Here is a 24,569-nt window from a genome sequence, read left to right as displayed (position 1 = left end):
TTCAAAGATCTGTCTTTTAATAAGGTGTCCTTGGGATATGAAATAATCTATATAAATAGTTTGTCACAGGATATTATTTATTTTATTCACGTTAGGGAAACCTCAGAATCACATCTCCCCATTTTATTATATGAGTAAGTGAGAAAAGGGTTTTCGGGATTGATCAGCATAGATGATTTGATTCCATCATATAGAGGCTTTAACACGTATATTACGTGTATGTATGAGCTGCAAATCAAAACCTGTGTACTTGGATTATGTGTTGTGATTAAATACTCCTGATGGGTCAGATTTTTGTCTCTCTGGATGGTTGTTAAGCAGCGACAGTCTTCCTCTTTGTAATAATGAGCATTTTAAAACCCACATTGGAGTTTTAAAGTACGGACAAGAGGATAAAACTGGTAAAAGGTGCAGTTTTGCTGTGGAGGGTCAGGGTACAGGGGGAGACAATATTCTTTAGAGTGAATGTTTGCTTTTTTTCGCCCTCCCCCCCTTTTTGTAAACATGATAATGATGCAGAGCATAATGTGGGAGGCCGAAAACTAGATTACTGTAAGGGTATCTAAAATTACACTCAATTGAAAATGGGCACTCTGAAGATGAAAAAGAAAGTCTTGAATCCCCGTAGGAGTAAGTGTCGGGTACCCGGTTTCCTGTAGACGCATGTTGTTACTTCTTCAGCTGTAATTGAATTGATTTCATATTTATTTCAGGATCACCAAACCGCTGACGTTTGCCGATTGTGTTGGAGATGAGCTGCCTCTTGGGTGGGAGGAAGTTTATGACCAGCAAGTGGGAGTTTACTACATCGACCACATCAACAGTGAGTACACCTCATCCTCCTTTTCCTCTCTAAACTGTAAAAATCGGTATGAATACAAACAAAAGTATGAGTGTTTGTGTCTGAACCAAAACTACTGGACAAAAAAATCTCACTTCTTTACTGGATTATTTTCTTATTAGTCACTTCTCTTGTGTCTGCTGTTTTCAGAGACCACCCAGATCGAGAACCCGCGGACACAATGGCGGCAGGAGCAGGAACGCATGCTGAAGGAGTACCTCGTCGTGGCCCAGGAGGCCCTCAAAGCCAAGAAAGAGATGTACCTGATCAAGCAGCAGCGTCTGGAGCTGGCTCAGCAGGAAATGTTGCTCTTCCACGAGCTCTCTGAGGACAACCGCTCCATCACCAGCAGTAAGACACGCTAACGACCTCCAGTTCACTTCCCTGACAGAATATGTCTCCGTGTTTCGGAGAGGTGTGAAAACCGGAAGCCTCTGTGAAAAAGTAAAACCTGACCTTAGCTGACCTTATTATGTGGTTTGAACATGCTATATTGTTGATGTCCCTTCAGGAGCTGGTTTGGGGTTGCGGATCTATAGAAAATCTTTCAAATCCTGCTTCCTGGTTCACCCCGCCCTCCCCTTTTTAATTTAACCACCTCCACCCAGTTTACCCTTCGACTCCAGCCAGCTGTCACACACACACAAAGCGTCCACAGGGGGAGAAGGGCTGGGAGACGACACCGGATCCCCTCCTTCATCTCTTTCTGTTACAAGTTCACCTCAAAATCATTACTGTCAACTAACCGCCCCCTCCCTCCCCCCCCTCCCCTCCTCTGTGTGCTCTCTTTTTCTGTGTTCACAGCGCTCTCCGGCTCGTCCTCCAACGCGAAATACGACCCTGACCAAATCAAAGTGGAAATAGCTTGTAGACGAGAGCGGGTAAGTCATTATCGGAGGAGAACAATGGGCTGTAGCGAGGGGGCCCTTTTGGGCAGAAAAAAGGGGGCCGGGGTGTGGCCCCTACAGGATACCGTGGCTCTGCCCCGGGGGCCTCGAGAGGATGAGGATGAGATCATCATCAAAGGGTCAGGCAGAGGCTAGGTCACTGACTCACATGGCCAAGTTAGACATTTCTCTGTGCTCAGTCATGTGGGTGAGGTGTTTCCTGGATCAGAGACATTTCAAACTGAAGTGTTACACTGAAAAGACGATTGAGACTGAATCATAATGTTACCATAGAAATCACAGTTAATATAAGGACATAATCATCCTGTTAACTCACTGTTGACTGGATTAAGTTGAGGAAAATGTACATATTCAGGATAAGGAGGGTTGTATGTTACAATTGTCTCTTTTAATCTTATGATGACCAGTTGTTGTTAAGTGTGTTGAAGTGATTTATGGACAGTGTTTCCAAAACTGAACTGCTTGTCTTTTTTTTCCCCACAAAATGTCAGTATAATCTTTTAATGTAGGGCTGGGCAATATGGCTGAAATCACTATCACAACATTAAAACAACATTTTCTTATAGAGATATAAACCACTTAAAATGTAATTTGCAAATGTTCTGCAAAACGAATCACACCGTGGGCGGCTGTGACTCAGGAGGCAGAGCGGGTCATCCACCAATCGGAAGATCAGTGGTTCGATTGGCGGCTCCTCTGGTCAGCATGTCAAAGTGTCCTCGGGGAAAGATACCGAACCCCAAATTCTCCTGAAGACTGCGCCATCGGTGTGTGAATGTGTGTGAATGAGCATTATAAACTCCTGATGAGTAGACACCTTGGCTACTCTGCCGTTAGTGTTTGAGTGTGTGTGTGAACGGGTGAATGTTGGCGTGTAGTGTAAAGCGCTTTGAGTGGTCGGATGACTAGAAAGGCGTTTTATAAATGCAGCCCATTTACTATTTACCAAAGATAATCCAATTGATGTTCAGCACATTGAGCTGTGTTCCACTGTTGTGCATTACGTCAGACAAAAATTCTTCACACATGTGAAACAAAGAGCTTTGTAAATCATTTTATTGCGTTTTTTTTTTATATAAGTGCATCTTAACAAGACTCAACATTATCGCAGCATCAACCACACAGTAAAGATCCTACAAAAGACACATTCATACACTATCCCTCAATAACTATTACAGACAAATCCAACTGTGACATGTATTACATAGAACCATCAGGAACCCTCCAATCCGATCCTCCCTTCCTCTCTGGATTAAGTTACTTACTGTACATCCCTGGCAGGTCATTTATCACAGGCTGATCTGTAATTAGTTGTCCAAAAGCAACACATGTAAGTTCCAGCTGTCAGTTTACATTCACTGGGATTCATTTTGTTCACTACATGAGATGTTGTGTGTTGTTTAGGCAATAACTTATATTGTATTCCGGCCTCCCGGAATACATTCCTCACAAACATCTGTGACATAAACATAATGAAGATCCTCGTCCCATTGCTTCATAAGTCCCTCGATGTTCTGTTCATCACAGCTCTGCAAGATATTAGAACAGTATGAAATAAACATTTATTTCATGTGAAATGAATTTTAATCCTCTGGATTGGTCCAAGAATTGTCATATCCCATCTTAACTTAATATCTCATTAAGTTCTGCTTGAAGATGTGCAAAAAAAATCTTCTTGTGGTAGCTCAACTGTACTTATGTAACATTATTATCATCAAACAAGTCTCCTTTCAGTCATCCTGCTCAGAGAGTGAAATACAGCGCTTTTAACGCCAGAGTCCAACATTAACACGATATGATCATGTCATCACTGAAAGGCAATGCAAGGAAGAGTGATTAAGACTGAATAATTGCCCAGCCCTATTTTAAATTAATTTAAAAGTCCTTAAGGTCACAATTAGTCATTCTGCATGAGTAACAGATCTTTTTCAGGGGAGAAAAGCCTCAGTGAGAACTCCACTGTGGGTGGACATGCGCGTGTACACACGTGTGTGCGCGTGCGTCCCTGTATAAACACAGCCGAGCATTCCTGTATGTGAATAGTGATGACTAAGCAGTTTTGGTGGGTGGTGGTGGTGAGAGAAGCCCATTGTACGCCATACTAACCTGGTGCTCGGCCTTGTGTCCGCAGCTCTCCAGACTGAAGCAGGAGCTGGCCCAGGTGAAGCAGGAGCTGCAGTATAAGGAAATGGGAGTGGAGACCCTGCAGGAGTGAGTGTTCCTCTGCCTCTGTGTCCCAGGCCCACCCTTCCTCCCATGGCCACCCTTCTCCTTCCTACAACACTCAGCCCCCACTGTTTCCCACCCTAAGGCCTTTTCCCTGTTTTATTCTCTCTCTCACCCTCAGTGTTCGTCCTTTATCTTCAACTCAAACCGTCTCTCTCTGTTTCTTCTTCTCTTTCTCTCCACATGTCTCTTTGTGTTCATACAACCTGTTCCACGCTTAGTTCAGCTTTGACATTTAAAATATCTCTTTTAAAAATGATTTGATGTTCGGAGCAAAAAGATTTTCGACTCATGTGAGCTGTAAGGATTTTCATAGAATAATGAGGAGATACTCTTCTTCTGCTTGTATTTTAGAGGCAGTCTCCCATCTTTCCTTTTAGTTTGTGTTGGTTTTCAAACACACACAGCGTCTTTTTGTGCCGGGAACATTTCAGAGCGCTTCCAAACTTCAATGTTAGAAATAGAAGCTCCACCTCTCGGAGGAAAAAGAGAGCGTTTGAGAAAAGGCAAATGGAGGGAGTTTTTGATGGAAAAGGGGACTCCACCTCAGGAAGAGGATGCACCAGTGGAGTGCAGGGAGCCAAGGCTCAGCCTGGAGAGGAAGTTGCTCCGTGGAGAGGGGAGGAGGGGGGAGGTGTGGGCTCGAGAGCAGTTTCAAAAACACAGAGATATCTGGCAGCAAATTCCTCTGCACTTCCTGAGTCCTGGCAAAGAGTCCCTTATCTCTTAGATAATATACAACTCGAGTGATTCCCAGAATAGCCAGGAGAATACACAGCTTGCAGAAAACATGGAAGCATCCTCTTCTTCAGTTTTCATGTGCATATGTATGTATGTGTGTATGTGTGTGTGTGTGTGTGTGTGTGTGTGTACGTGCTTGTGTTTGTGCCTTTGTTTGCCTGTGTGTGTGTGTGTGTGTGTGTGTGTGTGTGTGTGTGTGTGTGTGTGTGTGTGTGTGTGTGTGTCCTATTGTTTTTCCCGGGTTGGTTTTTGCCCAGTAGGGTTGAGGCCAGGAGGGACCCTACGGCTGTTGTTTTTTCAATCTCAGCTGTTGTCAGCAATATAGCTAATTGTTCTCCAGCCTTGTCGCATCAGATAAAGCAAACAAACAGTTTCTGACGTACAACACCCCCCACCCCCACCCCACCCCGTTCTTAATCGTCACAACTCACTAAAAAGAATTTCAGGAGTTTATCTCTTTCGGACAGTTTGGCGTACGAGTATCTTTTCTGCTCATCTGTATTCCACCTTATCTTGACAAATTTCTCAAATTTTCAGACATGCTTTCACTGAGCATTGAGCACTAACCAACATCCAAGGAGCTGATGGACTTAAAATATATTACTTGTTAAGAAAATATTAGCTATGCATTCTTTAGAGCACACAGGGTGGGGGGTTCAATACAGGCAGGCACCGAGGGGTGGGTATTGCCTTTTTCTTTTTTTTTCTTTTTTTTTTTTTTGCTAAGCATATAAACTCTCAGGCCCTGCCAATGGGGTGGGGGGAACAAAGCAGGGCTTGTTTTGGGAGGAAGAGGCAGGGTCGGTGGATGAACAGTACCTGCTGTTGAAGGAGAGTGAAGGAAGCGGGCTGTGGTGAGAGCGGGGGCCACGTGCCAGCGGGCCCAGTGATGGAGGAGGAGGAGGAGGCGCCGCACCACACTCCTCCAGCTCCCGACCCAACGAACCCCCCGACCCAACGAACCCCTTCACACTCAAGAACCGATTTACCTTCAGAGAGGGAGAGCAGATCGGCGGTGTCTGTTTGATTTTTTTTTTTTTTTTTGAATTTCATAATCAATAGACACCTGAATCACACCTTGAATTTCTTTTAAAGAGCCAGCACTCCATACTGAGGGTCTCAAGTCGGATTTCACCCCTCAAAGCTGAAACAATATCTCAGCATGTTGAAACAAGCACAGATGAGCATTTACTCCATCCTGTCACATGCAGCATCAGTATTTCATAACTGACCACAGTCTAAAAAAAAAAAACAGTGGCTCACTGATATTGCCTCCCACATAAAAATACTTGAGATATTCGTCTGATTTTTGTGTGTGTGTGTGTGTGTGTGTGTGTGTGTGTGACTTATTTTCCACTGACCTGTTATCCCACATAAAGCACCACCCTGTTACCAGTACATGAATGAGAGATGTCATTCTTAATTTGAGACTAGTTCGCAGTGTAAAATGGGCGGGCTAGATTCTTGTGCAAACTATAATCGGGCGATTGTTTAGATAGTGTAATGATGCTCAGTGGGCACATTTTAGCTTTCATTTGTTTTTTTTTCCCTCCCAGAATTAAGAATAATAATAACGCAGCAGCATCTTGTCTCTGCTGTCCCTCTCTGATCCGTATTTTCCTCCACACAAAAGAAAACCACTTTTTTAAAATATTTACAACTGAGGAGTTTCATCAAAACACAATTCAACACCTTTCCAAGCTCCCTGAGTACTCCTCCTGACACTTTATTATAACAGAAACTAAGATGGATTTTTCCAGAGTTGGTGGTCTACAAATATTTACAATGCCACCGCCCTTACCTGCCTGTCAGCCTGTTGTCTTATCCTAATTAGCTGGAAAAATCCAAAACCCCTTTCTCGTGGGAGGTGGTTTCAAAGAAGTCACGTCTCATTTAAAATCAGAGAATATCACATTTACTGTGAGAGGAAAAATCTGCAAATTTTACCCTTTTACATCCTATTTCCTCATGGTACAAGGACAAAAATATGTGGGACTAATAGTGCCACTTATAGGCAGGAATTTGACATCTTGTGAAGAGCTGTAGCCAAATTATTTCTTTGTGTATGAGTAATGTATTTCCTTTTTATTGTCGTCCCTATGGCGATCTATAATTTCATTAATTTGCATTTGAAATGTTGTATCCTTTTTGAAGACAGATGGAGGGATTCAGAGTTCTTTCTCTTGTATGCTAGGATACCTTTTGCATATCATTTGAGAAATTGAAGGAAGAGAATAATATGAAAAGTGCTAATATGTGTATTTTGTCTCACAGGATTGACAGGAAGATGTCCTGCAGTCAGACAAACTACAAGCTGGACGAGGCTCAAGCCATCTTCAATGAGCTGCGTAGCATCAAGAAGGCCATCAGCACAGGCGAGAAGGAGAGGCAGGACCTCATCCAGGTGTCTGATTTTTTTTTTTTTTTTTTAAAAAGATGTCCTCTACTTTCTACAATCAGCACTCCTGGTATAGTTGTTGTTGGAGTATTCTATGGTGACCTCTAGTGTCTGTTAACAACCACTGTCCTGCTGCTTCTTCATTGTCTTAAAAGTGCATTTCCAGACATCTGAATCACCGACCACGTCTCTGATTTTGCCAGCAAAGCAAAAAAAAAAAAAAGTAAAGGAGTAATAAATAATGAATAATTGAGTGGTAACAAGACAGTGATTCATTCTTATTGTCAGGCCACATTTACAGAGGCATTTCCTGGCAATGTCACCATCTATTTATGAGCACATACTGGAGGCAGATGACACACTTTTAAATGTTGAATTGATTAAAAACAAGGAACAGGAAACTGATGCTGGAAATGTAGTTTGCATTTTTGGTCACATTTTTGGTTTTTGTCACAACAAATCTCACACAACGATAATGTGATTGTTGTCATTATTATTTCTGTCTGATACATTTTCTTTCGCGTATGCTCCGTCGCGCAGAGTCTGGCGAAGCTGACGGTGAACTTCCAGAGCAGCTTGTCTATCAGCGACTCGGCCAACGAGGTGGCGAACAGCACTGGAACCGCGGGTGACTCATGCAGTCTGCAGCAGTACTGTGACACTGGCTGTCAGACTGACATCATGGGAGAGGTAGGAGACGCCGCTGCTCCTCCCTGTCTCACCCCTAAAAGAATGATCAACAGCTTGAATCATGACTAGATCAGCTGACGAACACTCCACAACTCCCTGTACTCCCCTCTATTGACTGCAATGACTTGCTATATAATCTGATCATATCTATCTCTGTTATCCGTTGTCTTTGTCGTGTGAATGTTTAAAGCCACCTTTTTAATGTTTTTATTTTGTATTTTCCGAAGTATGGTTCCCAGGATTCCTCGCACTTGGTGGACAAAGTGAAACTCAACTGGCAATATGAGGAAGCCAAGAAAAAGTAAGTATGTTTGTTGTTTATCTGTCGTAGTACTATGACACACCGGCATGCAGCACTGACTCACTGAGCTCGTCGGCCCCCTCTCGTTCCTCGGGGCCTTGTCCAGTGGGAGGATGTGTTATGAATAGTATTTGCGCCTGGTGGCCGTGGCTGCTGAGCGATGTCTGGCCAGTGGAATGAGCTGGGTGGTCACATTCTTCCCTGGCCACACTGCTGCTGACTGTGTGCTGCCTTTGTGTGCGCAGCCAGAGAGAGCACTGCCCAACGCCTGCCCCGGTGCACACCCTGCTTCTCCGCAAGGTGGTTTAATGTACACACTGTGTGCAGTTTGCTTAAATATATCCCAGCTCACCCTATGGCGCAGGCTAAATTATACGTTGGCAAAATCAACACTGAAACGAAGCCTGAAGTTCCTTTTTAGTTTGATAAATTCAGCGCAGGTATGTCATAAAGTTGAGTGTTATATTATCATTGATACGCTCCTGGTTGGACAGTGTATGCTCCAGCTGTAAGGGGGCAGAAGTGTGATGATAGCTGCAGCAGCAAGAGTCACTATGTTGTTACACTGGCTCTGCAGACTTCTTTTTTTTTTTTTTTTTTGAAATAAAATTCATGTTGCTGTGGTGACCCAGCAACAGCAATGCCAACCATGACATCAGGGAGGGAGGGAGAGAGAGCGAGAGAGAAGGGAGACCTGTGGAAACTTGCATGCTCTGTCACTGAGTCACTCTGTCTGAAATCCAGCACACATAAACACAGTTATTTCATCCGTGCTGAGGACTCCATCTCCCTGAGATCCCACTTAACTCAGTCTGAATAACATCTCAGTGATACACACCTGTAAGACCACTGGCTAGCTGATGCATCATGGGAGCTCAGGTAGAAATTACTACGCTGAATGCTGTCATTATAGTCGCAGCATGAAGTGTCTGCTTGGCACAAGTATGTGGTGCTATGTGAAGCCATACTACTATAAACACTTGTGCAGAGTACATAGATGCTGTGTTTAACACTAAATATTACCCAGCAGCCATCTGGGAAATTACTTAAGTTTTAAAAAACTGCACAGCCAAAAAAAACTGTGGCTTGTTCTTATTAGTTGATGATGCAGTTTGGTCAAAATGTAACAACATGAACCAAAGTTATGTACAGTTTTATTTAAAAAGCGTTTTTATGAGACAAGCATCTAACTTTAAAGGTATAAATCCAAATTTTAGGAAATAGTTTTGCTATCTTGCCTGGAGTTAGTTGAATTGATTGATACCACTCTCATATCTGTCAATATGCTGCTAGGCTACAGCAAACAGCTGGTTAGCTTAGCTTAGCTTAGCATCAGGACTGGAAACAGTCTGAGCTACTGTGAGGTTGCAAGACTCCAGGAAGTCACTGTGCTTGGTAAAGAAATAGTCAAGTATATAATTAAAGCACTTTTTACACCTCAGTTCAGAATTAAGTTCTTTCTCCTGTGATACATCAGTTACAGTGAAATTCAGTTGTTAAATTTGAGATATTTTATACCAAATATTTCAACTGGAAAACTTGTGCTTATGAGTTCAGACTTTTGACAGTTTGTAGTTGTTTTTGCGTTTGAATGAAGGCGTCATTCAGTTGTCTATACAGTTTTGTGAGACAGAAGGCTCTTTGTAATGTGAAGAATAACTCCAGCTTATGACCAGTCTTTTTTTTTTTTTTCTTCAAAATGTTGCCATTTCTGTGTTAATGTGTTCTCAACCAAGTTACACAGGTTTGATGATGGACTGTTTTTATAGCTGACTGTCTGACTGATGTGCTGTATTTGGCCAGTGTATCATGACAGTATCATATGGTGACGTATCCTGTAATTCCCAGCTGTATTTAAAAGTTGAAGTCGGCGGAAGACAGTGTGACACAATTGTGTGATTGTATGTGTGTGATCTGGGTCAAGGGAGGGGTGTATGAGTAAAGAGGGGGATGACTTTTGTGATTATTTTTCATGCCATAGCAACTCTGTACTCTTGATACTTCAGAGGCACATTTGGCTCCAGCAAAGTTTGTGTAAATAAATGTTTGTAACCCAGTAATCACAGCATGTACTTGCCTGCCTCTGACTATAAATTTGTCAGCTGTATCCATAGTTGAGCCAGTGCCAGGTGTAATGAGAAAATGAAAATGATCCAAACCTCCCTGCACTACACTGAGCCCTCCCCCCTCCCGTTCTACCAGGGTGCAGAGTATCCAGCACCAGCTAGCACAGCTGGACAGTGAGAGCTGGTCGGGGCGAGCCGAAGCAGACCGCGACCGGGACTTCTTGCAGCTGCTGCGCGAGAAGGAGGCCCTCCTGCAGGAGATCATCCTGGTCAGCAAGCAGCAGCACTCTCCAGAGACGCTGCTGCAGCTGGAAGAGGAGCGCTCCAGGCTGGAGGAGGAGGTGCAAAGGGCTCACAGCTCCCAGACCCAGGGAGCCAATCAGAGGTGAGTATGATGACAGTCTGCGCTGTTGCATGCAAGAGTGTAAAAGGTTGAATTTGGGTACTCGAACTCTGAACTTTTTAAACGTCATCTGTATTTGTTCTAACACGTTTTTACTGTTACTGTCAGGCCTTTGTAAGGTTCATGTTTGACAATGTAAATCACCTTTAAAATATAAGATGAACTAGTGAGATAAATGCATCACACACACATTTCATTCATCTCTATAGGCATATCTTCCTGGCTTTTTGTACATATTTTGGCAAATTTAAACTTGGCAATCATACAGTGAGAGACACAAGATTGATATCAGACATGTAATCAAATACCTGTTAAATGAATTTCTGCTTTATTGGCCATTAAATACTGAGCAGCCCACATCAGTGATTCATGAACCAGGTGAATAAATAACATTAACAACCAGAGATCTGCCTTTAGCAGATATCACAATCATTCAGGGCACATGGCAACCTGCAGGTTAGTACACTGACAGTCAGATGTGATTGATGACTCCAATAGACAAAGCTAAAGGTTATTTTTGTGTCACAAACATAAACATTAAAACATGATCTGAGACAGCTGCGTTCTCAACATGTTATTGACTGAGCGCTGTAGGACTGTAGCTGTGTCCCAAATCAAAACAACACCAGGTATGTGGTGTGTTCATACTGAAAAAAACATCAGAAAGTATACTCAAAACAGCCAGTGTGCTTACTAAAAATGTTTGATTTATGAGTGTGCTGTAGATGTCTAAAATCACTGTTTGAATACCATTAGATGGTGCAAGTATTATATCATTTCCTGTTATCAGAAAACTGCTCAGTATGTCTATAACCTTAAAGACTAACTGCAACAACAGTATATTATACAGATATAGTACATACTGTAAACAGGTAGCATGTAGTATGGAACTGGGACACAACATGTGTGTATAAAATAAGCAGGTCAAGAAGACGTAGCTCTTCAAATTTCTCAGTGTGTGTTCACTATCAAGTTATCTGTCAGTTTAGGAGTTCTGCTCTTGAAATCGGAGGGGAAATATGGGTGCCCTCATAGCCCAGTTTCTCCTGTTAGATAAACACACTGTGCTGTTTACTTGCTGGCTACAATAGAGTCAAGATACAAGCAGGACAGATAAATCTATGATTGTTTGGGTTTTTAGGAAAGACCACCATATTGTTCTGCTGTATTACCCACCTATAGAGAGCAAGAAACTGTGAGCTTATTTCAGTTCATTTAACTTGTGCATCAATGTGTAATTCGTGACAGGATCCTGCAGCAGGAGAAGAGGAATGTTCTGCTGAGACAGCTGGAGGAGGCGACACGCATCACCACCTACCTTCACTCCCAGCTGAAGAGGTGCGGCACACCACACTCATTCTTCAAGCTGTTAGTGGGTTTTCATTGCGTCTCTTTTCTTACATGTCTGTCTCTTCTTTATTACCAGCCTGTCGGCCAGTTCTCTGACGGTATCGTCCAGCAGCAGCCGCGGCTCTCTAGCCTCCAGTCGGGGGTCGCTGGCGTCCAGCCGAGGCTCCCTCAGCTCCATCAGTTTCAGTGACATCTACGGCCTCCCCCAGTACGAGCGTCTCGAGGGGGCCGGGGAGCCGCTCGACCCCCATCTACGCTACCTGCTGCCCCCAGAGACCATGTCCAGAGACTGCTCCATGTTCACTCCCGACCCCCTGACCCAGAGCAAAACCAAACGTTCCCACGACACCCCTCAGTCCCTGGCCTCCCTCTCCTCCCGCTCCTCGCTCTCCTCGCTGTCGCCCCCCAGCTCTCCCATGGACACCCCCTACCACTCCGCCCCTCAGGACTGCCCTCTCACCCAGATGACGGAGGAGTATATGGAGCAGGCGGGCCGTGGGCTGCTGGAGGGGCTGCGTGCGCAGTCGCAACCGCTGTCACACAGCGCCATGTTGAGCAGCGAGGATGCAGTCAACCCTGCCGCTGTGCATCAACTGGACAGCAAGAGTCTCAGAGACAGCGGGGCTCAGGGGGCTTTCACCTCCACAGGCAAGAGACTGAAATCTGATCCCTGTGCCCAGTTAGATCCCTGTGATGATTAGTGCTTTATATTAACTGGATTGAATGTGTTTTCCCCTGCAGGAGTGACTCTGAGGGGGAACAGTGCCAACAGGAGCGGCAGGAGGGCCAGGCGAGTGTCTGCAGGTGTTTCTGAGGACGCTCTGGCCACAGACAGCGGAGTCTTCGAGGCCTGGGGAAGGAGGTGAGAGGAGGTCCACCCTAATATTGTTAAAACATAAACAGAACATAAACAAGTGCGCCTCCTAGTGACAGAGGAAAAAACTGCAAAACCCAACCACAACAAGCCAAAGCAGAAAGCCACATCACAGCTATGAAATGTGGTATTTGTATATTCTGGTCTCAGTGAGATTTAATGCAGATTGTGCAAAAAATATAATTTTTCAATCTTAAAATTTAATATCTTACTCATCTTAAAATTAGATCATAACATCTCATCCACACAGAAATTGTAACTGTGAAGTAACCAGACTGCCTTCACATGTGTTAGTAGGTAAACCTTTGTGTCCAGTAGAAGTGGGAAACAGATTGTTTATCTGTTGTTTTGTCTGTCCTCCCACAGGGCAGAGGAGTCCGAGGAGATGTCATACATGAAAGAGTTGACATCTGTGAGCGAGCCCACCCAGATCCAACTGGGGCTGCTGTGAGTAAACTGTTAGTGTAGACTGTATGTGGGTGGCGTGCTCACTCACTGTTAGTATCTGACTCTATATTCTCTCTCTCTCTGCCGCACTTCTTTCTTCGCAGGTGGGAGTCCGGTTCTCAGTCTCTACGACTACATCTGCTGCAGCTCAAGAATTTGAATAGGTCCATCGTGAGAGACGGCTACAAAGTGTAAGTGCATTCAGCTCTGATGTTGAAACAAGTAAATAATTGTGGATATTTTGAATTTGTACTCCATCTCTTCTCTTTAGTGTCTGACTGAGGAAAACTAAACATTCTTATGACCAGTCACAAATCACATTGTTCCTTTCATGTGCAGGTATGTGAAGGTGCACCTGATTCCACTGGACGCCGGCAGGGCCTGCGCGTTTTACTGTTGTACTGCGTTGGAGCCGCAGTCCCACATGAGTTTCAACGAAGGCTTCCGTATTCCTGTCCCTGCAAACGCCCTGGCGGTGTGCGCTCTGCAGCTGTCCGTCTGCTCGCTGGGACCTCAGGCTCAGGAGGAACTACTGGTAGGTCCGAAAGGCTGAACTCTAGCCAGCCCCGAAGCAATATGCATCCACTATTAGGCTGCTGATATCTAAATTAAAATAATGACATTGTCTGTGTGTGTACCTGCAGGGTACAGCCCAGGTGAGTCTGGCAGACTGTGAGGGAAGTGCAGAGATGGTTTACCACTGGCTGCGAGTCCAGATGTACAGCGGAACGGAGATGCAGAGGCCTGAACAAAAGAGCCTCGGCCACCGCAGACAGCATGATGGACAGGAAGATGAGCAAAGGCCCAGAGCCATGGTAAACACACATGCGTTTATTTGTTCTGTACATAACAGCAGAGTGGAGGAACAGCACGACTGCAGACAAATTGATCTCAGGTATCAGCTTCAAGGAGATGAAAAGAGGTATGGTGGGGATTGGAAAAGAGGGAAGTGAAGACATGTCCTTTTGTGACCCTACGTCACAGGTTCAGGACTTAGTATGTACAAGAGTTGTGAGAAGAAATACCAAAGAGTGATTTTTATCCATGTCAGTCAGTCACCATTTGGTCCACTGCTTTGGTCTAACTGAAATATCTCAGCAACTATTGGACGGATTAAACAGAGCTGCTAACATGGCTGCAGACTCTTAGTCTTGTTCCTCCAAAAATAGTTTTATTTAAAGTATTTCTAGTGGCCTACAGAAGTAAAAGTATCCAGTATTTTACAGGAAACAAACAAAAACAAAGAAACATTATTTTGAGCAACAGATAGTTTTCTTTCATATCCCTTTAATCATCTTATGGCTTCTCAGATGAGATGCAGAAGGCTGAACTGTGCGCCAGCTTGTGCGCAACTTGATCATGACAGAGTTATGATATATTATGAGCCTACATCAGAAAGAAAAGAGTCTTTTAATGAATCCACCAAAACCATTTGCAATCCTGGAGTGTTACCAGAAAGTAATAACTCATTTATTGCATTAAATGCATTAAACTGTCAATTGTGCTATGCCTTTGGGAGGAATAACTCCTTGTACTGTTGTTATATAGCTGTTGCCCTGCAGTCTGCAGGTGTGCAGCTTGTTAAAGTCAGTAATATGTAAAGAATGTGTCTCACAGGGCAAATGAGCCCATCAAACTGTAGCTTTGCTCTGTGATGTTACAGGACACTGTATGTACTCTGCTGTCACGTAACACCACCACCCACCTAGAGGAGCAGGACGCAGAGCTGGAGCTGCAGAGGCTGCAGAAGAAGGACGAGCCAGGGGAGGCGACATCTGAGAGGTACCAGCATTGCTGTCATTTTAATCCACCACACTCGCACAGATACAAAATTCACTTCTTTTTGTCTGCAGAATATGTGACAAAGGTGTATTTTTACATTTTAGGAGCTGGCAGGCAGAGTCTGTGGACAGCGGCTGCAGCAACAGCACAGCGTTCACTGCTCCCTGCTCAGAGGGACTGTGTGCAGAGGGCATCTGCATCACCACTGGAGGGCGCTGTGATCAGACGACCAGCAAACTCTCTACAGTAAAGGTGAAGTCTGCAGCAGTGGCAGTATGTAACTGGTCAACATAAGAATCTGTGGCGCAGGTGCATTAAAGTGTTGTCGATCGGTTGTTGCAGGTGGAGAAGGCCACCATGACAGAGGGTCTGTTCCCAGAGCCGGTGCGAGTCCGACCCAAGGAGAGGGGGGGTCGCTGGGGTCACGCCTCGCCTTTCATGCGCGGCAGCACTATCGTTCGCTCTCAGACCTTTTCTCCTGGAGCTCGTAGTCAATATGTCTGCAGGGTGAGTCTATGTAAACATATGAAAAAGAAAATATTTACCATCTTCCTTTTTTTCCTTCTCTACATAAAATGACTCATTTTACCTTTCAGTTGTATCGCAGCGACAGTGACAGCTCAACTTTACCAAAGAAATCGCCTTTTGTCAGAAACACATTGGAAAGGAGAACGCTGCGATATAAGCAGGTAGAGTCTTGATTATTATTCCTCCAGATTATATGTGAAAGTGTTTAGTTTCTAGCATCTGAGGTGTGTTTGTGTGCGCGAGCAGCAGTCGTACCGCTCCTCCCTGGCCGAGCAGCCGACACGCACCTCCCTGGACCTGGAGCTGGATCTCCAGGCCTGCAGGACGCGTCAGAGGCAGCTGATGGAGGAGCTGAGCGCCCTGAGGGAGCTGAAACTACGACTGGAGGAGCCGCAAGCCAGGGAGGCCACCGAGCTTCCCCACTGGGCCCTGAGGGACGAGCGCTTCCGCTGCCTGCTCAGAGAGGCCCAGAGACAGGTGAGACTGAAAAGCACGGCACTACAGTGGAACCACGTGAGATTCGCCCACATCCAACTGGTGACTATTGTTTTATTGTTCTACAGGCAAGCCAAAGCAAGCAGGAGCAGCGTCAGGAGGAGGCAGCGGAGAGGAGGCTGAGGAAGGCTTCCAAAGAGGTTCTGCAGATGAGGGGGCAGAGCCAGAAGGAGCCCCTGCCTGTGCAGACATTCAGGTTGGCATTGTCCTGACTGCTGGTCAGCTTTTATACTGTTAACATCACACTCGTTAAAGTCACACGAAAACAAAAGTTAGATTGTCTTAAACTTCCATTTATGAGTTAACTATATTGTGCTTTAGAGGACTGTTGGCCTTCATCCACACCTTCCTCACCCGCTTTGTTAGATCAGGAGAAAGATGATGAGGGAGAAATAAATCAACATTATGTGGATATATAAGTCTTTGCCAACACATCCAGCATCCAAACACACACCTTTTGACTTTGATACTGCTCTGCCAGCTACCATGACTCATGGCGATGGGTGGGGTTTTTCCAGGAAGAGAAAAGTATTTATGATACAGCTCCGCTAGTTACAAGCTAATGGTCAAGCTTGGTTTTTACTGTCGTCCGAATATAAGATGATTAAATGTTTCAGACTTTTTTCCTGGCTGTTAAAATCATCAGAAACTGGTTTAAACTTGCTTTGGCTGACGTCTCATCATGCTGCAGTGATTCTTCAGGACACCATGACATTACTGCTGGTTGTGGTTACAGGTGCAACAGAGCACATTTCCAACCTCACCTGCTGTTCCGCATTGTGTTAAGTTATAATCAGAGTCTACAAACAACCCATAATGCTATAAATGTCTCTTCCTCAAAAATAATACAACATCCCCTTTTTCAAATGTGATTTCCAGTAAAAAATATTGTGTGATATCTGTGTTACTACTAAGATGAGTCTTAAAAAACATTTTTATCATTTTTTAGTAATAGAGCAGAGAGAGATTTTGATATGAAACACTTAAAATGTTTTCTTTTCTTACATACATCAGGTTCATAGCAAGAGATTAAGACAATAAGAACTTGAGAAATGTATAGTTTTATTCACTGTGTCTTTAAATCATCTTGTAAATCAACTCGTTAAGAACAAAGAGGAGTATTTTACTCATGAAATCGTCTCGGTCAGCAGCAGGTGGAGATCTGTGTTTGCACTTAAACTAGTTGTCCTTATTTTGTGTTGCTTAAAACAGGATGTGTTTAAAAATGAATTATGTTCTTTGTCTGCAGAGAGAAGATGGCCTTTTTCACAAGACCAAGGTTCAACATACCTCCTTTGCCAGCTGATGATGTATGAGAGCTTGCCTCTGTATTATGTGACTTAACATGAAGTATTTGTCAAAAAAATGTTCTGAACTCATGAAGTACAAAGTTCTTTCTACCGAGGACACGGGCAGGGCGACACGCAGATGATGTTGAAGATTAGAAGGTTTCACATTTTCAGAAGTGTTTGTGCGGCTATTCTTATAAACATGAACACACTAGACACAGTTACTGACAACAGCACGGCTGTTCATTTCCTTTTTGGGGGACGACGCCTTTCATAAGGAAACAGTATCTCTTTACTCCTGTATGAGTTACTTCTGTTGTTTGTGCTTACAAAAGGCTGGAAGACGGGAACAAAAGTCGGTTTGGACAAATTCACTGTACTGTAACTTATTTTATAGTACTTTTCCTTGAAGGAAATTAAAAAAAAAAAACGCTTCCTGCTTTTTAAGTGTATTTTGTAGCTTTGAACAAATAGCACTTCAGTGTTTTTACATACAGTAAAATGGAACTATTGTCTCATTTTGTTTCTGTTACCTAATTCTTAAGAGTTATTTGCATAAAATGTCACTTTGTAATCCACTTTTATTACAGATGTCATTGTCCTTTTGTTGTTATGTTATTAAAATTAATATTATTTCATGTACTTTTCAATATATGGATGAATATATGAAACACTGTATTCAGATTTTTTTATGATGTCTGTATGAACATCTGCAGTGTTACCTCTTGTGAAGATAAAACCATTAAACCACGTCTCGACACTCGGGTTTTTCATCAGTTGTGTTTGAGATGAAGAATTAAAGAGCAGGTGTTTATTTCCTGATTGACTTCTGCTGGAATGAGAAACAAAAACTGTTCCGCACACACCAACATATTTCTAAGTGTGTCATGATGTTACACGTGATTTTTCTGTGACCACAAACGTGTTGTGATGACCCATTTGAGTCTAAACTTGCAGATTCTTGAGAAGCCCTACCGCACAGCATGCAGGCAGCTGTGTCAGCAGGTTATCTTGATCCGACATCCTGTTTAGGCCTTTCAACATAAGCTGTGAGAAGCTGGGGAGAGGCGCAATTAACGCTGCTCTGCTTGAGTGTGTCGGTAGATCTGAAATCAATAGCAAAGGGCACCTAAACCTTCACATTCTCATGGCTCATTCCCAAACAAAAAAATGCAGCTGAGTATTTGAAAGATGCTCACAGAAGCCTGCAGGCAAACCGGTCCCAAGTCTCTGCTTGTCTGGTTAAATGTCAGGTTTGGGGCCAGCGTCACTAACACTGATTTATGTTTCCCACACAGAGATGTCAGTTAAGGGCCAAAACACCGTCACCTTCAAAACACACCATTCAATACAACAAGTTATTTTAATTATCAAATTGCTTTTTAATCTTACAGTTCATCTCCCAACAATGATTCCAGTGCTGAAATACAATTAAAAGTATCTGTAGCATCAACTTCTGTAATCATGTAATTAAATGACCACAATATCAGTTTTTGATTGCTTTAGCCTGTTTTTTATACAAATACTGCACATTACTGCATATTGCTCTCTGTTGGTTTCAGTGGTTTCTTTTTTTTTTCCTGTGCACAATGAACATCAAGTTGTAGAGACTATAACCTTAAAGTAGGTTATCTGACAGCCCCAACTGTTGGTTTGTTATTTGTAGTAAATGGGCTAAAAATGTGCAAAAACAACAATGTGGACAATGCACAACTGTCAGGCTAACCATCGAAACCACCTTTTCACATTTTGCTAAAAATTCATTTTTCTAATATAATATTAGGAGTGGATTGCAGAAAATGTATAATTCTGAGGCTGCTTAGTTCAACAGGTGTATGAGACCACAACAAAAAATCTGCACACAGCGACAACGAAGCAGCCACAAATCTACTGCTACACTGTTTAAATAATATCTTCCGTGCACCAAGAGTCATAAAAACAGAATTAACTGTTTTTTTTAAGCATTGCCTGTTATTTTTCACTCAGAAACAAAACACAAGAGTGACTCCATCCAGTAGAGCAGCTGTTTGCATTAGATAGACGCTGTAATAAGAGACAACATGGTGACAATGAGGCAGCGTGTACCAGTGGAAATATCTGTTGACATCTCATAATGACAGTACCCTGTGTTTCATAAGTACTACTCCATTCTGCAAATACACAGTCATCAGACTCTGTGCAGAATCTAAAGGAACCACTTATGCAACATATCCCAGGAGAGAAATTCACACAGCACCATTAACATCACAACAATTCACAATCTCTGCACAATCACACTTATCAGGAAAATAAAATACACTCCACTCATGTCCCTGTCCACCTCAATAATGACCGGTTAGTTCTCCAGAGAGAAAGTCTTTCAGTCCAGTCTGAGTCTTCAGGGTTTCTATATGGGGATGGAAACAATGGTTGGTAGTTCCCCAATGGGAGGTGGATTATATTTCTCCACCCTCATCAGCCGCCGTAGAATGTCGTCCCGATCGCGCGGCCATCCGTAAACGTGCGTGTTTTGAAGCCAGTTTGGGACATGACACTGATTTAAAAAAAACAAAACAAAACAAAACAAAAAAAACAGTTGAGGTTGTGGGGTTCAGTTACATCACAGATGAACATCTTAATGTCACCGCACATGTGTGTTTCAAAGTGCATAATTGCACACTTAAAAGGAATAAATGAATCGAGACGAATTAGAGACTGTAATACAAACCAACCTTTTTAGCCCCGGGGAACAAAATGGGAATAAACCGGAAATTCTTGCTTCCATTCTGGATGAATTCATTCTGGAGCTGAATGACACACAAGAAGAAAGAAAACCATAATTAAAGATCAGCAGATCTCAAAGTGAATATTAACATTGTCTTTTAGACTGAGGAGTGGCTGTGAACCTGTTTATGTATGTAGACGGTGTTGAAGGTCCTCTCGTCGTTTTCCAGGCCAACAGGGGAGGCCGTCACCGTCTCATAGTACTTGGGACTGATGATGATGATGATCAGGTACTCTTTCTGTGTGTGAGGATAGCATAAAAGCAATAATGACGGGTGGTTGCGAATATTTAAAATGTCAGTGAGCTATTTTCATTCTTGTGCTACTATTAAACTACATGATAAAACATGTTCAGTGTGGCAGAGAAAAAAAATGAGCTCTGACATTCTGGTTACCTCAAGCTCTCACTACAACTTTCACCTTTTACCTGTGATATTAAATTAAAAGTGAGCCAAGCAAGGTTTTGTATTAGGAACAACAACATGAACAATTATTAAATCAATTACAGAATTAAGAATGAATTAATGAAAGAAATATGAGATTGTTCTTACCTCACTGAGGTATCGCTCCATGAAGTCTATTTTGCTTATGCTCCTGAACTGCTGCTCAAAAATGTCAATCTGAAACCAATAAAAAACATCAGTCAGAAAGTTAAACCACAAAAAAACTGAAATTACCCCAAATATGCCAAAACATTAATTTAAAAAAAAAAAAAAAAGTATGTACACACATGGGTATCAAAGCCGTTGTGTCGCAGCAGAGCAACAAAGTTGATGATCTCGTTGACATGCTTGTCGTTGTCTGCTTCATAAGTGACAAAGACCCTCCCTGGATTCAAGAGCAATAAATAAATTATGAAAAGAGTGGGCGGCATCTCAGTAAATAACCTGTTTATCTGCAGATTTGGGTATCAACACTTACTCTGCTCAAGAGAGAGCGGTGTGCTGTGAGGAGGGTGCTTCTCTGGAGCTGGAGCGTTGCGGCCACTGCATGGAGTTAAAGATTGTCAGAAACATGACGCATGAGCTGTGTTAATCAAACATGTAGTGAGAGACAGTATTATAATTAAAAAAACTCACATCTGTGTGTATCCAGCTCCAGGAAGTCTGCAGTCACCTGGATCTGAAGCAGTAAAGAGACATTAGAGAAAAATCCTTCATACAGTAGGATTAACAGCGTGTGATATCAGCTCACACTACATTTAGGTATGTGGCTTTGTCGGGGTGGATAAACAGCACAGCAGACTTACAGTATGGGCCGTAAGCTGGAAGGTACTGAGGCCAGAGGTGCTTGTTGGCTGCAGGCCCCCTGTTGAAGGCCTCTGCAGGGCACTGAGCGCAGCAGGCTGCGCCTTGTGGCAGGCACGAGTACGGAGACAAGGTGTGGTGACCAAAGTTGACTGATGGCGGGTTGGAGTGCAGAGAGAGCGGCTGCTCCAGGTTGGACATACAGGTGCTGTGTCTGCCAGGGAGGGAAAGGAACTTGTACCTGGAGATGCAGCTGTCTCCAGAGCAACTGGAGTAATCTTTCTGGCTCAGACACGACGGCAGGCTGCTGGGATAACCCGACCAGCTGCTGGCGAAACTCGGGTGGAGCCAGGGGCCTTCGGCCTGGCTGGGGAACGGAGTCGGCTGGCTGTACCCAGCCGGCAAGCTGCGAGGAGGCTGGTACAGGCTGTAGCTCGGGCCTGGTTGGGGAACAGTGTGGTTGTGCTTGTGTTCCTGCTCTCTGTCCAGCCTCTGTCTGCCGAGCAGGGAGTCATCAGTGAGGGTGGCGTGCTCTGGAAGGTGGCTGTGTGCATCAGGGTGAGACGTGGAGTCCGGCTTGTCGACGGCCATGGCTTCTCGCTCCGCTGTGCTCATGGTTTCATCGTCTTCTTCAGGCGTATTGTGGTGGCTGTTCAGGTTTCTGCTCAGCTGGCTGACGTGACTGTGAGCAAGAAACATTTCATTATTAATGTGAGTGAACGTTGAACAAGACCACCAAGATCTGACCAGTAGATAAACTTGTTTACATGTGCTGCACTTCTTAGTAAAGAGGTATCTACTGTGGCTACACCCACACTAACAAAAAGACAGCATGTCAGTTTGTGTACTGTTTGTCTCCTCTCTCTCCCTCCTTTCTCTCTCAACCCAACCGGTCAAGGCAGACGGCCGCCCACGTAGAGCCCAGTTGTGCTCGAGGTTTCTTCCTGTTAAAAGGGAGTTTTTCCTTGTTGCTGTGGTCAAGTGCTTGCTCATGGGGGAATGTTTGATCTCTGCAAATGAAAGAGTACAGACTAGACTTGCTCTATGTGAAAAGTGCCCTGAGATAACTTCTGTTGTGATTTGGTGCTATATAAAATATATTGACTTGACTTGTACTGTGCTGCATTTTCTAACTGCGCGTTTGTTGTCATGCTCACCTATTTGGTGCCGAAGCCGAGTAGATCAAAGTGGGCTGCATCATTTGGATTCTTCCTCCTGACATCCATGTGTGTCTGGTTTAAGCTGCACATGAAATTCTGTTGAGGACAGGTGTCATATTAAAAGGACAGGTTCATAGTTTTTCTTAACTTTCTTAAAACAACAGTCAGGTGCCCAAACGAACACTGAAACAGGTTTTTCTTGCCATAACCATTCCTCCTGTTCATACTGACCATTTGAAGATCCCTTCATAATGCACTTATTCCACAGTCCTCCTTCTGTGCAAAAACGTTACAAATTTATCAGAAGCTAATACAACTCCAAATGAGTCAAATCAAGTAGATATCTTTCAATGTTTCAGTCTTTTTGATACCAAAGTCCCTCTTTTTGTTACTATACTTCCACCGCAGCTCAACATAAAAAAAACACTGTCTGAGGAAACACAAAGAGGGATTTTGATGCTAAAAAGACTAAATATGGCTGATATCCACTTGATATGACTAACTCAGACTGCTGAAGCCTCATATAAGCTTCAGATCAACATTTTAACTGAATTTTTGCACAAAATGACTGTGTTAACACAGTGTTCAGTGTTCATTTGGGCACCTGACTGTTGTTTTTGCTTGGAAAACTGTGATACAGATGAACAAAACAGCCAATATCTAATTTAAAGAACAGCACCTTTATGTTTGTATATTCACACATAATGACGACGTTTTAAAGATACACTTATGGCATTTTTTAAAAGTCGTCTCCACCCTTGCTGGTGTCTTCTTGATTTACATGAGAGCACATTTAGAGTGTCTCCCACACAGGGGACTTTTTTTTCGAAATGGTTGGAAATCAACGCACATGCAGGAATAAAATGTTGCCTCTCAGAGACAGAAACAAGACTGGGATGGAAAAAAAGACTAAAACCACAAAAACTTCCAAAAGATAAAACTTATCTCTAGAATTCTGCGTAATGACACGTGATTAAAGATAACACACTGCAATATCCTCACTGCACATCAATGCATCATTTATAAGAGAGGACATCACATTTCCTACGTTAAAAGTCCTGTGAGTTCACTGGTCTGTTATTGGTGAAGTCATGGTAAATAAAGGCTCTCTAATTAGACACATTTAATTATTTTTAGGGCAACATGGATTCATTTTCCCGTGACAGACTTTCTCCACATACACCTCAGTGTTAGACAAGGCTACTTAACATGAATTGAGGCCTGTATGGTTTTGAGTTTACCTTCCAGACCTCCTGCTGTTCCTGTAAATGTAAATACACACTCATTTAAAGCCTCTCTGTGGTGGCACATACACATAATTAGCTGCACTTTCCACTGTGTGACCCAGATATGACTCCGTGTACTTTTATTTCACGCTGACTTCAAGCACTTTAAATTAAAGGTTAAAACGAAAACACCCAATATTTATCAGCACAATTCAGAGATGACTAAATCGCAGTAAAAGCTTTCAGCTGCTTTCACTCATGATCACGAGTTATCTCAAGGATATATTTACTTTAAAAAAAAAAACAACTTGTGAAATTAAAGGCTTTTATCTGCTAACTTATCTGTGTACCAATGTTAAGCGTTGAGTAAATACAATGACGTTATTCATCAAAAGTATAACAGCTCATTAACAGGTGACATAATTACTTTACGCAACTTACCGTCGCTGTTCAACTCGCCTTGTTTCCTACAGGTAACTCAGGCTCCTTCGCTTCCGCTCATTTACCGACGAAACTTCTGCCGACACGACGACTTTTAGCTACGCATCAATATACAGTTGTAATTTCCACCGTCACCCCAACACAGATGAAACAATATCGACGTGTTTGATGAGTTTGTGCTTTAGTTTGACGCTCAGCTGCACCTCCCCGCTGACACGCTCCACCTACACACACGCACATACACACACACACACAAATGTTGTCCTAGGTCACTTTGGGGGACATTACATAGGTTTACATTAATTTCTTGGAGACTTACCTTACCCCTAAACATTACCACTGACCCAAAAATCAGCTTTTTCCCAACTGGGGACACAGCTTTTGTCCCCATAT

The 24,569-nt window shown here is 43.3% G+C and overlaps 2 protein-coding genes across 7 annotated transcripts in view; one reads left to right on the top strand and one right to left on the bottom strand.

The window, feature by feature from the left end:
- wwc3 (WWC family member 3) overlaps positions 1-18,099 on the top strand; it is a 30,916-nt gene extending 12,817 nt beyond the window's left edge. The window contains exons 2-23 of the mRNA XM_042415830.1: positions 714-823; positions 992-1,192; positions 1,646-1,722; positions 3,881-3,960; positions 6,991-7,120; positions 7,655-7,804; positions 8,032-8,105; positions 10,308-10,556; positions 11,823-11,912; positions 12,001-12,572; positions 12,666-12,786; positions 13,165-13,245; positions 13,350-13,436; positions 13,585-13,780; positions 13,890-14,060; positions 14,909-15,027; positions 15,132-15,279; positions 15,370-15,534; positions 15,624-15,716; positions 15,802-16,032; positions 16,119-16,246; positions 17,300-18,099. Of these exons, the coding sequence (XP_042271764.1) occupies positions 714-823; positions 992-1,192; positions 1,646-1,722; positions 3,881-3,960; positions 6,991-7,120; positions 7,655-7,804; positions 8,032-8,105; positions 10,308-10,556; positions 11,823-11,912; positions 12,001-12,572; positions 12,666-12,786; positions 13,165-13,245; positions 13,350-13,436; positions 13,585-13,780; positions 13,890-14,060; positions 14,909-15,027; positions 15,132-15,279; positions 15,370-15,534; positions 15,624-15,716; positions 15,802-16,032; positions 16,119-16,246; positions 17,300-17,366 (3,340 nt within the window). The 3' untranslated portion in view covers positions 17,367-18,099. The remainder of the gene's footprint in view (positions 1-713; positions 824-991; positions 1,193-1,645; positions 1,723-3,880; positions 3,961-6,990; positions 7,121-7,654; positions 7,805-8,031; positions 8,106-10,307; positions 10,557-11,822; positions 11,913-12,000; positions 12,573-12,665; positions 12,787-13,164; positions 13,246-13,349; positions 13,437-13,584; positions 13,781-13,889; positions 14,061-14,908; positions 15,028-15,131; positions 15,280-15,369; positions 15,535-15,623; positions 15,717-15,801; positions 16,033-16,118; positions 16,247-17,299) is intronic.
- Positions 18,100-18,683: 584 nt separating this feature from the next.
- traf3ip2l (TRAF3 interacting protein 2-like) lies at positions 18,684-24,478 on the bottom strand. 6 transcript variants are annotated; one of them, XM_042415838.1, is made up of 11 exons: positions 24,177-24,478; positions 22,507-22,605; positions 22,165-22,359; positions 21,352-22,031; positions 21,182-21,224; positions 21,024-21,088; positions 20,833-20,930; positions 20,654-20,722; positions 20,225-20,341; positions 20,051-20,125; positions 18,684-19,872 (listed from the first exon to the last, which is right to left on the bottom strand). In XM_042415838.1, the coding sequence occupies exons 4-11, from the start codon at positions 21,962-21,964 to the stop codon at positions 19,726-19,728; spliced, it is 1,227 nt and encodes a 408-aa protein (XP_042271772.1). In that variant the 5' UTR covers positions 21,965-22,031; positions 22,165-22,359; positions 22,507-22,605; positions 24,177-24,478; the 3' UTR covers positions 18,684-19,725. The 6 variants fall into 6 exon arrangements, with proteins under 6 accessions (XP_042271772.1, XP_042271773.1, XP_042271769.1 ...); XM_042415839.1 differs by having other exon boundaries at positions 22,198-22,359; XM_042415835.1 differs by lacking the exon at positions 22,165-22,359 and adding an exon at positions 23,751-23,771 and having other exon boundaries at positions 24,177-24,476.
- Positions 24,479-24,569: the final 91 nt, after the last annotated feature.

The sequence above is a fragment of the Thunnus maccoyii genome, chromosome 7 (assembly GCF_910596095.1).
Source record: "Thunnus maccoyii chromosome 7, fThuMac1.1, whole genome shotgun sequence".
NCBI lineage: Eukaryota > Metazoa > Chordata > Actinopteri > Scombriformes > Scombridae > Thunnus > Thunnus maccoyii.
Note: the sequence above shows the minus strand (reverse complement) of the source record. Positions and strands in the feature narration are given on the sequence as shown.